This window comes from Sphaeramia orbicularis, chromosome 3, assembly GCF_902148855.1.
Source record: "Sphaeramia orbicularis chromosome 3, fSphaOr1.1, whole genome shotgun sequence".
Lineage (NCBI taxonomy): Eukaryota > Metazoa > Chordata > Actinopteri > Kurtiformes > Apogonidae > Sphaeramia > Sphaeramia orbicularis.
Window position 1 is genome coordinate 21,992,585 of NC_043959.1, and position 17,125 is coordinate 22,009,709.

Consider the following 17,125-nt stretch of genomic DNA (forward strand, 5'->3'; position numbering starts at 1 on the left):
GTGCTGACTTTAGTGGTTCATTTAATTATTTCATGCATGATAGAAAACCTGTGACTGTTTATTGATAGTTTGACTTATGTCCATCTATGGTAAAACCTGTTGCCTTTCTGCTCTTCTACAGCAGCCACAGCGCTCTGGTTAGCAACTGTTAGCTTAGACATGCAGTCGGCTAGTGTCAAAACAACAGACAGCATAAGAGCGCGGACAAATATCACTTTTAATCTCTACAATTTTTTCTCAGTAGAATGTAACACAGAGGTTTGAAGGGGTCTGCTGTTGTGTTTGTGTTCAGTATTTTCTGTATTTTTACAACAAACTTGTTCCCGTTAAGTATTGAAGTAGGTCATGGGAGCACGAGAGTAAATGCGAATGATTCTGTTTTTGGATGAGAGCGGAGAAACAGGGAAATCACACACCGATTTAATTATTAAATTGTGTTTGTAACTGATCACTTTGATTGGTTTGATTTGTCATGAGATTCTGTTGACAGTAAGAAACACCCAGAGTGTTTAAAAGTGACCGTTTCTGGACAATGGACTCATTGGTCCATTAATAACACGTTAAACATGGACTCAGAGTCTCAGCCTCTGACGACGCCGTTCAGTCATAATGTGATAATGGATGATAAAACATTTATACACAGCGATATTTCACAAAACGTTCTGCACCCACACTGAAATCTGGAACCAAAGTTGAGTGATTTGGCCTAAAATAATCTGATATTTATGTCTTTTTCTGGTAGACTTCTTCATAAATGTATAATAGATTTCATTAAAACTATGGAGAGACGCACAATGAATTTGTAGCAATTTACAGGTTAATTTCTTGTTGATTATTGAGCATTAGGGTCAATTTAGGAGAAAGAAAAACAACCTTTAGGAGTGAGTGGAGGTGAAGGAAAACCAGGAAAAAAGAGACAGTCATTTATAACTTTTTATCTTAGAGTTTAACCCAAATGTTCTTGTAAATTTACAGCTTCACCCTGAGGTTTTCCTCTTATACGTGTATAATTTTAATCTCAGAAATGTTTAGTTTCTCTAAATATAACCCACCCGAGCAGCTTGGAATTCTATTTTCATGCTCATTTAGATTTTTTTACATTGTTAAAAAAAAAACATTAACGTGTACAATTACTTGATATATTGCCTTTAATAATCGCCTTTAGGTCATCTGAGGTCACTGCATTGTTCGTATTATTTTAACTGGTTTTAATGCGAACGGAGAGAAATGAAAATATTACTTTACCAAAAGTAACAGTATTATTTACAAACAGATGGCTTAGAGTTTCATACGTCTTGTTTGTTTTCCATCTGATTGTACAAACTCCGGGTGCATCACGTTTTGTTCGCATCGTATTCGCAGACGAGCCGATCATCGTCTACTCTTAACGACGCTCCGTAAACTAATGTGGTTCGTTTAAAAATGGAAACACAAACGCGACACAGTGACGGTGGCGGGCGGCGGCGTCTATCTCCTCCTGAGACACACACACACTGGTCGAATGTTACAGCGTAGAAGCGCAGCATTAACACATCCAGTCTGTCCGGTGTGTGTGTGTGTGTGTGTGTGTTTGTGTTCAGTGTGCACAGGCCGGCATGCACGTTGTGTGTCAGTCTGTAGTTCAGATCCGAAGGGTAGAGTCGTCAGGTGGAGGAGGCGGTCCCGCACTGAAGGACCAGGAGGAAGAGGAGGGGCTTTAGTTGTTCTGAAGGCAGTCGAGATCCACTGAGCAGCAAACGTTTCCATTCTGAGCAGAAAAAAAAAAAAAGTCGAATTCTATGTTATTTCACTTCTACAATAAGTGGTTCCAGGCACAACAAACCCCGCCCCTCGCACGAATTGTAGCTTATTTTGGCATCAATCCAGCTGATGTCATCATGTCTATGCGTGTGACAGTTCAGCCATTATAAGTAAATGGGAGAAAAAAAATTGTAAAAATTTGAACTTATCTTTGTCAGAATGATGTATAATAATTGTCTCTATATTTGTGCCAACTTTGAAGTAAACTGAAACAAAATTGATGTTCTTCTAGACCAGGGGTCGGCAACCTTTAACACTCAAACAGCCATTTCGACCCGGTTTCCACGGAAAAGACAACACTGGGAGCCGCAAACACTTTTTGATATCTGAAATGAAGATGTTGGCCTATATATACTGTAAATTCCGGACTATAAGCCGCTAATTTTTTCCTACACTTTAAACACTGTGGCTTATACTCCGACGCGGCTTATACAACGATTTTACTGGTACCACGGCTTGGTGCCGAGGCGCACCTCGGTGGTGCTGCTAGGTGCCGTTGCACCACCGTACCATGGCTCGGTGCCAGGTAACGTGGCACCGTGGTGGTGCCTCGGCTCAAGGTACCGGTGGTGCCGCAGCACCGGTGGCACCCAGTTTTGGCACCGTGGTGCCATGGCACCTGACACCGAGCAGTGGCACTGCGGTGCAATGGCACCCGGCACCGAGCCGTAGTACTACAGTGCCACGGCACCTAGCGTTGGCCCCAAAGTGCCACGGCACCTTGGTCGTGCCATGGCACCTGGCATCATTAAATGTTCTATTTTCTTCAGATATTTTTCTTTTCTTAGATTTCTCCATACTTGGCCTACCTGGGGTTGAAAGTCTCGATAAATGTACGGCGTTTTGGCGGGCTGTCGGAGAGTGTGACGCATATTTTGAACGACGAAAAATAATACAATATATATATATAATTTTATTTTAATATTTCGAGATCACAATAATCTTACAATTTACAAGTACAATTAAACAAACGAACAAACACAAATAAAATACTTTGTTCAGATATTGCGCAGTTTTGGTGTCACAGGGCATTCCGCGCATGCCGGCTGCCGGCTGACACGTCAAGTGCTGTCAAACGTCTCTGAAGAAGGCGAATGCGGATCACTGAAATTGCACAAGGTCTGAAGAAAGAAGTTAAAAACTTTGACTTAATAAGAAGACATGATACACGTTTTTGAGACAAATAACATACACTTCAATCGGACACTTATAATTTATTTTCCCAAGCCATGCAGAGCCGCAACAAAAGGATGAAAGAGCTGCATGCGGCTCCGGAGCCGCGGGTTGCCGACCCCTGTTCTGGACATTTAACCACATTCGCCCCTTGTAAGTAAATGGGGAAAAAAAAGATTTTAAAAAAGTCACTAAAAATTTTAAGTTTTACCTACTTTTCCCAAAATGTAATCACATCTATTCTGTGTCACTGATAATCTATAAACCCACTTTGGTATGAATTCAACCAACAGGTTTGTTCCTAAAGTGTTAAAGTCCAGAAGCATGTTGGTTTTTATAACAAAAGTGATTCAGACAGATTTTATAGACATGTTGAAGCTGTAACTATGAGTGGTTTTAGTCAGTTTATGATGTTATAACAGTTGTTTTATGGCAAGAGGAGGGAGACTGTTGTCACGGCAACCAATGAGGCGGTAGATGACGATGTCCAATAACACACTAAGGTTGGAATTTAGAATTTCAGAGTGTTGTGCACCTTCTCATTCTGAATATTACAGCTTGTTTTGTACATTACAGGTATTATCCAGGTTCTTTAAACAGATCTAATTTATAATTTTAATTTATTATAATGAAGTGTTTACTCCTGTGTTCTATTTTTAAACACAAAACAGTACTTTATCATATTCAAAAATGTGTATCTGTTGGTCTCAACAGTTGCTTCTTCGCAGGTCATTCATCGTCAGTGGTTTTCAAAGGGGGTTTTGCTCTTGGAGACGTCACCAGTTCTGAATGAAAACCACTAAGGATGAACATTGACCTGGACCAGGGGAGTCAAACATACGGTCCGTGGGACAAAAGGGTCCAGTCTGGCCCATGGGATGAATTTGTGAAATGCCAAAATTACACTGAAGATATTTAACCATCAGTCATTGTAATTTAGAGGACAAATAAAGGCCGATTCTGGTCTAAAGTGGGTCAGACCAATAAAATACTATCATAACACCATGTAATTAATGACAACTCTACATTTTTTTAAGGGTTAAATTACATAAAAATGTGTAAATTTACAAACTATCCTTAAACAAAAATGAAACAAATATGAACATCATCAAGTGTCTTAAGAAGTAAGTGTAATTTTAATATTTTATCTGTAATGTATTTAGAGATCCAAAATAATCTGTGAATGACGAACTGAGGCATCATATTGTTAAAATTGCACATTTATCACTAAACTTTGGGTTCATGTTATTCACATTTTTTAAAGGACAGTTTGTAGATGTGAACATTTTTGTGATGTAATTTGACTTTTTTCACTGGTCCGACCCACTTCAGATCATATTGGGTTGAATGTGGAACCTGAACTAGAAGGAGCTTGACACCTCTGACCTGGACAAATGAGAGCTAACTTCTCTGGGTATTAGATAAAGTCCTTGATGTAGTGTTAGTTTGAGCTTTTGTGCCAAACTGGGGTGGATGATATGAACAAAAAAAATGTTTCTTTAAATGGGATCTGAGACTTTGTTTTGGGTTTGTATTATATTGAAACTGTCAAGAATTTACTTTGTTCATTTTTTCCTGTTAACAATATGCAAAAAAAAAAATTCATTTGCATTTGTTTGTCACCACATCTTTTGAAATGAAAATGTATTTTTCTGAAAATAATGATAATATTTGAAACTTTTTTCCACTAGTGTATTAATCACTGCAGTAATTATTATTCAAGGGTTGTCTTTATTTTGGGTTGTGTATTATTTTTAAGTAAACAAATGTTAGTGACTGTTAAAAACTACAAAAAAAAAAACAAAACCTCAATATTCTGCTATTTTGGCACAGGCAAAACATACTTCAAATGAAATCAGTTTTCAACCTGAAGTTATTCTGAAATGTCTGCTTCTGTCTTTAAATGGACCTCATCTGAAACCACATGTAGCAGTAAAATCCTTCAGACAGGCGGAATCCTTCTTTCCTGCGTCACCCGTCGGGGACTGGGCCCCTCCCCTCCCCTCCCCTCCCATCCCCTCCCCTCCGTCCTCTTACCTTACACTTGCAGGTGGTGCAGGGCGAGTTGGGCATATGCCATGTGTCTCCGCTGAGGCGGGTGGCGCCCGCCGGGTCCTGGCACGTCTGCCGGATGTCGTACGACAGGTTGTCGGCGAGGCAGGGGTCGGCGACGCAGCGTGGGCAACACTCGCCCTCCGCCACCGCCGTGTACTCGCACATGACCACGGGACAAACCAGAGGCCAACAGTCCACCTCCCCCTCCTGGAAGAAGCACCACGGTACAACACAGACACACAGACGTTAATGTGACGATGAAACAATAAGAGAGTTTTGAACATTTGATGGAATCTGTAGAAACAAGAACGAGCAGTAAATATGTCCTGAAAAACAACACAAAGGTGGAATTCGACTTTTCCACAGGACTGGAGTTCTGTTTACAGGGTTAAACACACACAGTCTGCACTAGGGGTGGAATAGTGTGACTTATTAATTATATGAGAGGCCCTCTAGGCAGTGATCATATTTGGTTTCATACGTAACATCATACTCTCATACATGCACATCTATACCCTTACGCACACACTACTATCCCCTCATACATACACAGTCATACTCACACACACACTACTATACTCTCACACACCATTATACTCACACACTCTACACTCACACACACTACTGTACTCTTACACACATACTATTATACTCACACAACCTACTATACTCTCTCACACACACACTATTACACACTATTATACTCTCTCACATACACTACTATACGCTTACACACATACTGTTATACTCTCACTCACATACGCTACTATACTCTGACACTATTATACTCTCACATACACTACTATACTCTTTCACACATACTATTATACTGTCACACATACTACTATACTCTCTCACCCATTACTATACTCTCACACACACTACACTCTTACACACATACTATTATACTCTCACACATATTATTTATACTCTCACACACATACACTACTGTACTCTCTCACACTATTGTACTCTCACACACACTATTATACTCTCACACATATTATTTATACTCTCACACATACTATTATACTCTCACACACATACACTACTGTATTCTCTCACACTATTGTACTCTCACACACACTATTATACTCTCACACACTGTTATACTCACACACTATTATACTCTCACACACTGTTATACTCACACACTATTATACTCTCACACACATACACTACTGTATTCTCTCACACTATTGTACTCTCACACACACTATTATACTCTCACACACTGTTATACTCACACACTATTATACTCTCACACACACACACACTACTATACTCTCTCACACTATTATACTCTCACATACACTACTATACTCTTACGCATACTATTATACTACCACACACTCTTATACTCACACACTATTATACTCTCACACACACTATTATATTCTCACACACACAGTGTTATACTCACACACTATTATACTCTCACACACATACACTACTATACTCTCTCACACTCATACACTACTATACTCTTACACATACTATTATACTATCACACACACACACTACTATACTCTCTCACATACACTATTACACACATACTACTATACTCTCTCACCCATTACTATACTCACACACACACACACACACACACACACACACACACACACACACACACACTACTATACTCTCACACACACTACTATACTCTTACATACACTGCTATACTTACACACATACTATTACACTCTTACACACAATATTATACTCTCTCACACACACACTACTATACTCTCACATACACTACTATACGTACACACATACTATTATACTCTAACACACATACTATTATACTCTCTCACACACACTATCATACTGTATGGTATGAGGAAAATATAAACAGCATATGATTGTGCATGTACAAGAGTATAATAGTATGTGTGCAAGAGTATAGTAGTATATGTGAGAGTATAGTAGTATATGCGTAAGAGTATAATAGCATGTGTGTGAGAGAGTATGATTGTGTATGTATGAGGGTATAGTAGTGTGTGCATAAGAGTATAGTTGTACATGTATGAGAGTATGATGTTAGGTGTGAAACCAAGTATGATTACTGCCTAAAGGGCCTCTCATATAATTCAGTGTCTGAATTAAACTGTGAAGAACATGTTAAACTGACTTCCTTACTTTTCCTGGTATGTCAGTGTAGTTGTGTATGTATCTATGTGTATGTGAAGATGATAAGTGAGGTTAACTGATCCAAGTACTTGATTTTTCAGATTATGCTGATAGGAAGCTAAACAATAGACTGTTTTGTGGAGAAGGGGTGGGATTAAATAAGTTCTACTTCCTCCCACTCCTTTTCGAATATGCAAATGAAGTCATATTTTGTTTTCATGTATATGTACAGGTTTTTGTTTGTTTTGTTTTCTTATAATCTGTTTCATTCGTAAAGACTAAGTAGACTTTGTTTTGTTGCATATTCAAACTAAACTAAACTTACTGTATGTCTGAATATCATTAAGTCATCACTAGAACAGTCCATGTGTGAGAAGGAATCAAGGTTTGAACATTTTATTGCCCCCCCCCACCACCACCACCACCGAAGGGGAGGCAAGGGGTATTGTTTTTGGTTCAGTTTGTTTCTTTGTTTGTTAACACTCTAGCACCAAAACTATAGGTTGAATTCATACCAAATTGGGTTTACAGATTGTCAGTGACCCAGAATGGATGTGATTACATTTTGGGAAAAGTAGGTCAAAGTTAAATTTTTTAATGAATTTTTTAAAATATTTTTTTCCTCCCATTTACTTAAAATGGGTGAAATTTCACATGTCTAGAAAAACATCAATTTTGTTTAAATTTTCTTCAAACTATTAAGGCTAGTAAGGCTATTGTATTCCAAAATTATTAATATCTCCCAAAATATTGGTCCTATGAACTGGCTGTTTTCACTAGTCTGTTCTTTGACCAAAAAGACATAAGTATGACAAACTGCAGCAGTCAGCTCTGTACAGATTTACAGTCCACTTCCCTCTTATTTACTTTATCATGATAGACTGTAGCTCATCTCTTTTTCTGGTGTGTGTACGTGTGTGTGTTTTTACCATGCAGCGACACTGCTGGCAGCCGTACAACCATGTGGCTCCGCTGCGGTACAGTGTACGTCCACTCTGGTCCAGACACTGACTACTGGGTCTGTTGTCACATCCAGGACAGCAGAACAGGTCCTCGACCGGGTCCGAACAGTCGCAGGGTCTCCTCCGGCAGAACGTCTGTCCGTCCTGTCCAACACAAGTAAACACACAGTCACAAGTGGTACTGCCAAAGTGGAAAAAACTCTGCTTTCTGTCTTAGAAAGTCTTGTTTTAATGGACAATCCAATATTCACCCTGCCTCAGTGCAATAATCATGACTCATGCTCCTTGTTTTTAATTTTACCATTATATGTTGTACGAACATGTTTAGTTCCTCATTAAACATTGGGGGGTGGGGTGAAACGTAGCTGATACAGCATTTTTAATACAACACTTTTTTTCACACTTATTTATGTATATTTCTTTAATTATCATATTGATAATATATGGTCTTGTACATATTGTACACATTTCTGTTCTAATTGTGTTTTAATATGTATATTATGTACGTGCATTTGATATATATATATGTCAGGGTAGAGACTGCGATCTGGTAGGATCGGCGATTCTACCAGTAGAGACTCCGATCGTAGTCTCTACCAGTAGAAACTCCGATCAGAGTCTCTACTGGTAGAAACTCCGATCTGAACCCTAACCCTAACCCTTCTACTGGCAGGATCGGAGTTTCTACCAGTAGAGACTCTGATCTGAGTTTCTACTGGTAGAGACTACGATCGGAGTCTCTACTGGTAGAATCGCCAATCCTACCAGATCGCAGTCTCTACCCTTACATATATATATATAAAATTTTTTTGTATTGATAATTTCTTTCCTGCTACTTTTATTATATTTGAATGAAGTGACTGTAACACACAATTATTTCTCCCTGGGAATAATAAGGTATTCTGATTTTGATATTTCTTCCATCTGTAGAATAGACTTTTTTTACCTCCGCCAAGGAGGTTATGTTTTTGCCAGGGTTTGTTTGTTTGTTTGTTTGTTTGTCTGTCCGTTAGTGTGCAACATAACTCAAAAAGTTATGGACAGATTTGGATGAAATTTTCAGGGTTTGTTGGAAATGGGATAAGGAAGAAATGATTAAATTTTGGTGGTGATCGGGGGTGGGTGGGCCCACGGGGGGGGGCCACTGATCAGCCTTGGCAGAGGTCTGCGCTCTCCGAGTGCTTCTAGTTTATCTATATTTTAGTATTTATTTGTAGTTTTGGGTATTTTGTGTGATATTTTCATACATTCTTTAAAGTGTTTTTGCTGTTAAAGAAACAGAGCTACTAAACTGATTTTCATTGTTCCTGTAACAGTGATAAAGTTCTCTTCTATTCTCTTCTATTCTATTCTATTCTATTCAGCTCTGTCCATCATATTACTGAGAAGATTGTGTGTTTTTTTTCTTTGTTGAATGAGAGTTTGAGTTGAACTTCTGTAAATCATGTATATATTTACAAATAGTGTTTTTCTCTGTTTTTTCGTTGCATTTTTGTAAGTCTTTCTGTTTGACACTGGCTTGCACTGGGGTGTGTGGCACACCAAATAAACCACCATCACTACAGTGTCACCACTATGCCTTCATTTCTTCCACCCATTTTCGGTCAGTCATCTAAAGGATGAGTCTTCAAAACCCAGCAGACCCTGGATCCTTCTGGGTTTGGACCTTGTTTGAGACCATGTGGCCTTCAGGGACATCTGTTTTTTACACCGTGGCTCATTCAGGCAGCACAGGTTTAATGTAAATGCTCTCAGACCTCCATTTATGATCGAGGTGTGATTGTGTTCGAGGCCGAGACGCTCAAAGGCGAAACTGTCGGATACGTGGTCCTGTTCGGCGTCCCCGGCCCTCCGTCTCTTCCTGCTGAAGACTTTATGGTCCATTTTACTCGGCGGAGGCAGTGCTGTCTGGCCCGGGGCCGACGGCATAATGGAGATGTAAAAATGTTACATAAAGTGGCCGTTAGAAAATGTATGGAGGCCATAAAATCATTCCGCATACCATTAAAAGGCCAATACAGCGCCGGGGTTTTATCGACGCATATTGTCCTGCCACGGTAACGGCCCAGTCCCACGGCGCCACTTTGGACGGGTCTTTCCACTCGCTGGGAAACGGCTGCCAATTGGACTGAACGGAGGCGCTTTAATGCGAACACATGCTAACGCGGCGCTACGCTACCAACCATAACATCATTATTACTGTTTGTTTACGACGTCACCTTTATTACAGGTAGGACTCGACTTCACAGCGGTCTGGGGACGTACTTTACTCCCCTTTATTCTTTTATGTCCCTTGAGGTAGTTTCATTTTTCAGCTTTAATTCAATTTTTACATACGCTACGTGGACAAAAGTATTGGGACACGTTGAAATCAGGTGTTTCTTTTCTAACGGGTCTGGGATACAAAACAATAACGACAACACATGACATGTGTTATTGTAAAAATATATAGAAATAAAAGTGTGTTAACAAAGCAAAGGAAGCAGAATTAACTGAATTATTAGTTTTTAAAAAGAGGGTTCCCCCTTCTTTGCGAACACCCAAAAATTTTGTTTGACCATGTTGTATCGTTCTTTGTTATCAGATGATTTTATGTGCTCAAAATAAAACTAAAATAACTAATTGACTAAATAAAATATGATCTGATCTGCATCAAAAGCCACAATTACAAACACAATATTCTGAACCTAAAACAACACAAATAACAGGCTACTAATATTTTTACACATCTTAAAATGTCACTTATACAAGCAAGAAAAAAATATTATTAAAGTTAATAGTGCATTTACATATTTTTAAACAATATAATTATTGTCATTTTTCTTATACACACACATACACTTATAAATACAATTTTAGAAAAAAATTATTAGTTATGAGAAACAATGGTTATGCAATCAAGTACTAACTCCTGTGTGTATCATGTGACTAAAACAGACAGAAAAGAAAACATGGAACGCCTAAAAGCACTGTTTTTGTCAGTACAATGCCAGAGCTATTGATGTAAGAACTGAAGTGATTTTGGTTATTATCAAGAAAACATGGAAAATGGGTAGATATCAGCTCTGAAATGAAACTACTATGAGCTTTTTTTGTTATTATCATTATATTTGTCCAAACAAATGTACCTTTAGTTGTACCAGGCATTAAAATGAACAAGAAATTGAAGAAAATAAGGGGTGGTCTAATAATTTTTTTCCTTGACTGTAGTTTTATATTGGGATAAATATCATTGCGTTGGTTGGTTTGGTTTAAATTGTTATCTTTGCTTCCAAAATGCCTCAGAGATGGTTTTTACTTAATTTCTCTCTACATTAATTTTGTTTTTTAAGGTAATATTGACGTTTATAAACTATATGGACAAAAATATTGGGACACATCATGTCTATAGCTGTAAGATGTCCTGTTCATGATGATTAGAGATAAAAACCTCAATATTTCCTTAAAGTTTAATGGGAGATTTTTCTTCCTAAGGGCACAGTCAAAAGAAGGTTAACGTCTGGTCAAAAAAATTACTCTACACCAAACTTATATTTTTGGGTAGGTGATTACTTATATTTTCAGGAAAAGACATTTTGAAATGAGAAAAAAATTGTGAATTTTTTTAAAATGAATTTTATGAGTGGAAAAGTGACAAAGTTTTATGCAGTCATTCTGGGTTCATTTTATAAACTCGCATAAATAAACTAAATTTATGCCAAATACAAGGATATTTGACTAGTATATTATTGATGTCATATTCAAAATACAGTTTTAAAAATTAATAAATGCATATATCTATGCAAAATACATTTGAATATAATCTTAGTATTATCTATATGTTGTAAATATTGTTAAAAAAAATGTATATGATATTGATCATTGAAATAAAAAATGTTTAATTTGATATTTCTTTTGTCGTCCATCAGTAACGCTGCCATTTGTCAAAACTCTTGCAATTTAGGTATGATCAAATATTTTTTTGTAAAATAGAGGGTTTAAGGTATACACTGAACACATTTTAGGATGAAAATGTCAGAGGAACTTCACTTTGGAGAACTTTGTAATTCTTGCAAAAATAAATGTTAATTTTTTGTCTCATCCTTGACGCAGTAGTTTTTGACATTTTTCATTTAAAAATATTTGAAACTAAATTTTGCCCTTTGAGTATGTTTAAGATGGCATTTAGACCTTTACAATTATGTGGAATATTTGTCTTAAACTTGTCTGCTTCAAAAGTTATGAATCAAAAAGTAGTGGGCTGTCCATCTGTGACGCCCCTGACCTCATCCCTAAAAACAGATGGTTAGTTGTGGTAGAAAATTATTCTATACAGTCAGAGCATGAAAAATATTTTAGAAATTTAGAGGAAGAACATTTAAAATCAGAATCATGGATAAAAAAAAACTTAATCAAACATCAATATTTTCTTTAAAAAAAACCAAAATCAATGTTGAGAGAAATTAAGTAAAAACCATCTCTGAGGCATTTTGGAAACAAATATAACAATTTAAACCAAACTAACCAGTGCAATGATATTTATCCCAATAACAAACTATATTTTGATTTTGTGAACGTGTCCACATACTTTTGTCCATATAGTGTACATTATTATAAAGGGAATCTCCTGCTTGTAATTTTAATGATATTAAACTTCTGCTGTGAGCTGCTGCCTGTTCTGTGGTCTCCACATGTATTGCTGCTGCTTGTCTTTCCTTCTGTGGAGCTGACGGATGCCCAGCTCTGTCTGTTCGTCATCATTTGGATCTGGACTCCAGGCTTCTGTTCATCATGGACATGTTAACTTTTAATGAGCTCTAATGAAAATGTTCTTGATAAAACTGAGGCTCAAATTTTCATCAGACGCCATTCACTTTCTGTCATCCCAAAGCCTCTTTATTAAGTATTTTTATATTAAATTGGACCGCATAGGTTAACCAAACTACTTCATTTGGAGTTCAAGTTTGAGAGTCACAGCAGAGGGAATTTCACATTTTAGTGTTTTTTTTTTAATTTTCTCTCTTCAATGAAACCAATTTAAACCCTGTCTTTAAATAATAAGTTACTTTAATAAGTTCACCTCAGCTCATCGTCTTCCCAGGGAATCAGTCAGTTCACACACCTCTAGTTTGAAATCATGTGAAATGTAAAGGAAAAAAGCCCTCCTTCACCTTCCATTACAACCAGGGATGTAAACAATTAATCGACTATCGATTAATTGTCGATAAGAATTTGCTTGATTAAATCATTAATTGTCGGTTAATTGCCCTTGTCCACACCTGTCCGAAGGGCGCCAGTTTGTCTGAGCTGCAGCGCCACGGCTGGGTTAGCCGGTCATCAAACCGGATGGTGGCGTTGATGAGTTAGAATGGCTTTAGGGACATGATGGAGCCAAACACAGACCTGCCGCCTAAATACACACACAAAGTGGGGTCGGTATTAGAGCGTTTTCCCTGGAGGTCGGTCTAGTCCACGGTCAGTAAGACAGAAGTTAAAACATCCTCCAGGCTCCTGACCCGGGCCACAGGTATGTAATGCATTAAGTCCTGCGGTCACCCCGGTGAACACGGGAAAAAAAGGGGGGGGGGTGTTAAAGTTTGCAAAACTTCAGGAGGAGGGGAAAAGATAAATGAGCGAAAAGTTTCACTCACTTCTGCGTGAGCACGGACTGCACCGCCCCGTACCCCCATAGTATTAGAAGCAGGACGGAAAGTGACGCAGACACACATCCCCGAGCGCACATTCAGCCGAGTAACACCCACTGACGAAACACATGCACCCCCCCACACACACAGCCACATCAACAGATGAATTCCACAGGAAACACTGACTGTATCCAATGGTTCAATAAATCAATCATTAAGTAATATGACATGATTTTGTCATGAAGTATATAATTAATATAATAATAATAATGGATTAGATTTTATGTAGCGCTTTTCTAGACACCCAAAGCACTTTACATTATTGATCCATTATTCATTCGCTCTCACATTCTCCCTCTGGTGGTGGTAAACTACATCTGTAGCCACAGCTGCCCTGGGGCAGACTGACAGAAGCATGGCTGCCCACGGCCCCTCCGACCACCACCAAACATTCATACACCAGTGTGGGTGGCACTGGAGGCAAGGAGGGTGAAGTGTCTTGCCCAAGGACACAACAGACTGACTAGGATAGAATGGGATTCGAACCGCCAACCCTTTGGTTATTGGACGACCCGCTCTAACACCTGAGCCGTGGCCGCCCACAATATTTAGCTTTTCAATATTTAGCTTTTATTCTTATAGACCGTACTGAAAGAGAAATTCAGGTTCTCAGGAAAATCGCTGCTTATCAATTAATCGTCAATCGATCGATAAGGTCAACCAACTAATGATTAATCAATAATTTGCATCCCTAATTACAACTAATATGTCATATCATACTCATGTTTCCTACTGCATCTATGACGTGAGTTCTTTTGGAGTTAAACGTAGCTGATACGGACAAACAGTGATTATTTAATAAACAGCCAAAAACAGTCACTTCTGTCCTCAGATTATCTTGGTGCATGTGTTAATTCCTCTGCTGCAGGCATGGCTCTAGTGGGTTGGTTTTGCACACGAGTCTACACTGTAAAAAATAGTGTTTTTAGTTTGTTCAGGCCTCAGTTGCAGTTTGAGCTGCATATGAGTGGAACTATTCCAGTTCTATGAGAGAACTGACGACTTAGAATGAGTTCAAAATACAGCTAATAACTCGAGCTGCAAACTTTAGAAATGTTTAGTCCTGTCTCTATTGTATTTTTAATATGTCTAAGTGAAAAGTGTATTTTAACAGTTTTTAAATTTTTAAGTGCTGTCAAATGATTAAAATTTTAAATCAGATAAATCACAGGTTTGCTGTGGATTAATTTTGATTTATCACAATTAAATATTCATCTATTAATCACATTTCAAACAGATTCAACAAAGAAGGGAATATATATGCACTTAATGTGTTTATTAAATACTATCAACAGTTTCAACAAAACAACTGGAAACAACTGTTTCGTATTGGGTTTTTTTGTCCTCATATTTCCATCCAGAGGACCAACATGCTGTTTAGTGTCTTCCATCTTTATGGGTTGGTTCTTCTGCCTGTCACTACCGGATCAACTGACCATTTGTTCATGCGTGACGCTAACTCTACTCGGACAAACTGACCCAAATACGTCAGCAGAGACATTCAGAGTCATTCTGTGCTGCAGTTGGATTAAATGCATTATTAATCTGCATTAATGGGTTAATTTTTGACAGCCCTAATATCTATCTATCTATCTATCTATCTATCTATCTATCTATCTATCTATCTATCTATCTATCTATCTATCTATCTATCTATCTATCTATCTATCTATCTAATTTATTTATTTATTATCACATGTTTAGAACCTTGTGCTACCTTTTAGGGCCAACTGTGGTGCATTTACAGCACAGTGTGAATTAATGTACAATTTTTTTGTTGTTGTATTGATAATTTCTTCCCTGCTACTTTTATTTTACTTGACTGGAGCCACTGTAACGTCCAATAATTTCCCCCTGGAATTAATAAAGTATTATAATTCTGAATATGCAAGAGTTTGATCTGAGTCGATGCCAGTGGAGGATGAGTGAATGTGTTTGTCTGAGGTCGATGTGATCCTGACTTCAGCTGCATGTAGGAGACAGATTTATGATGATTTAATTCAAATCCTAAATGTCTTCAGATCCTCTTTCTAAATCAAACATAACCTCTAAGTGTGCGTCATGTCTGATTCTAGGAGTATTTTCCCACTAAACTCTGTGAATTGCTTTAAAAAGTCACTTCAGTCATGAATCAGGGCCTGATCAGATCCAGGTCTGCAGGTCTGAACTCAGGTGCTCTGAGGTTCGACAATAACCTCCTGAAGGGAAACCTGGGCTTTTATGAGCTAATAAGGTTTGCACAAATGCACCATGGGAGCCACTGCATCGGCTTTCATTTTTCTTCTAAGTAGCCGTGTGTGTCTGCGAGGCATTCATCTCCATCGCTGAGCCTCACCTTCCCAAAGATGAAGCTGATCAATATCTGACTTCCCTGCAGCCAAAGCGCCACAAATATTAGCATGAACGTCCACGAAAACCAGTGACGCCACTGAGGTATTTATGACTGAAGTTCATTAACAAAGGTCAGAGGACAGATGCCACATCATCATCCTGACCCTGTGTTTAATGTGTTGAATCTAATTAGTGAACGCTCATCTGTTCAACGTTGAGTTTCTCTGCAGTGAATTCATCTTATTAGATTATTTCCCAGTTGACATTTGATTGTTACCTCCACCAAGGAGGTTATGTTTTTGCCAGGGTTTGTTTGTCTGTCTGTCTGTTTGTTTGTCTGTCCATTAGTGTGCAACATAACTCAAAAAGTTATGGACAGATTTTGATGAAATTTTCAGGGTTTGTTGGAAATGGGATAAGGAAGAAATGATTAAATTTTGGTGGTGATCAGGGGTGGGGGGGGGGCACTGATCAGCCTTGCCGGAGGTCTGCGCTCTCCGAGTGCTTCTAGTTTTGGTTGATTCTCACAGTGTTGTTTTGGGTTCAGTTCGGATTTTACATGTTGGTCACATCAACTGATATTATCATTAGAATATTGTCGCTGTCGGGCGGAAACCTCTTATGTCCAAAATGGTATATAAATGGTATATGTATATTCTCAATTAGGCTGGAATTAGGTGGAAAAAATTTTTAGACCACCCTTGTTTTCTTCAATTTCTTGTTCATTTTAATGCGTAGTACAACTAAAGGTACATTTGTTTGGACAAATATAATGATACCAACAAAACTAGCTCATAGTAGCTTAATTTCAGAGCTGATATCTATTCATTTTCCATGTTTTCTTGATAATAACCAAAATCACTTCAGATCTTACATCAATATCTATGGCATTGTACTGACAAAAACAGTGCTTTTAGGCATTCCATGTTTTCTTTTCTGTCTGTTTTAGTCACATGATACACACAGGAGTTAGTACTTGATTGCATA

At 38.1% G+C, this 17,125-nt stretch overlaps 1 protein-coding gene across 1 annotated transcript in view; it reads right to left on the reverse strand.

The window, feature by feature from the left end:
* Positions 1-320: 320 nt before the first annotated feature.
* LOC115414140 (protein kinase C-binding protein NELL1-like) overlaps positions 321-17,125 on the reverse strand; it is an 806,279-nt gene continuing 789,474 nt past the window's right edge. The window contains exons 18-20 of the mRNA XM_030127358.1: positions 8,091-8,267; positions 5,011-5,235; positions 321-1,747 (exon numbers count right to left, since the gene is read on the reverse strand). Coding sequence (XP_029983218.1) covers positions 1,697-1,747; positions 5,011-5,235; positions 8,091-8,267 — 453 coding nt within the window. The 3' untranslated portion in view covers positions 321-1,696. The remainder of the gene's footprint in view (positions 1,748-5,010; positions 5,236-8,090; positions 8,268-17,125) is intronic.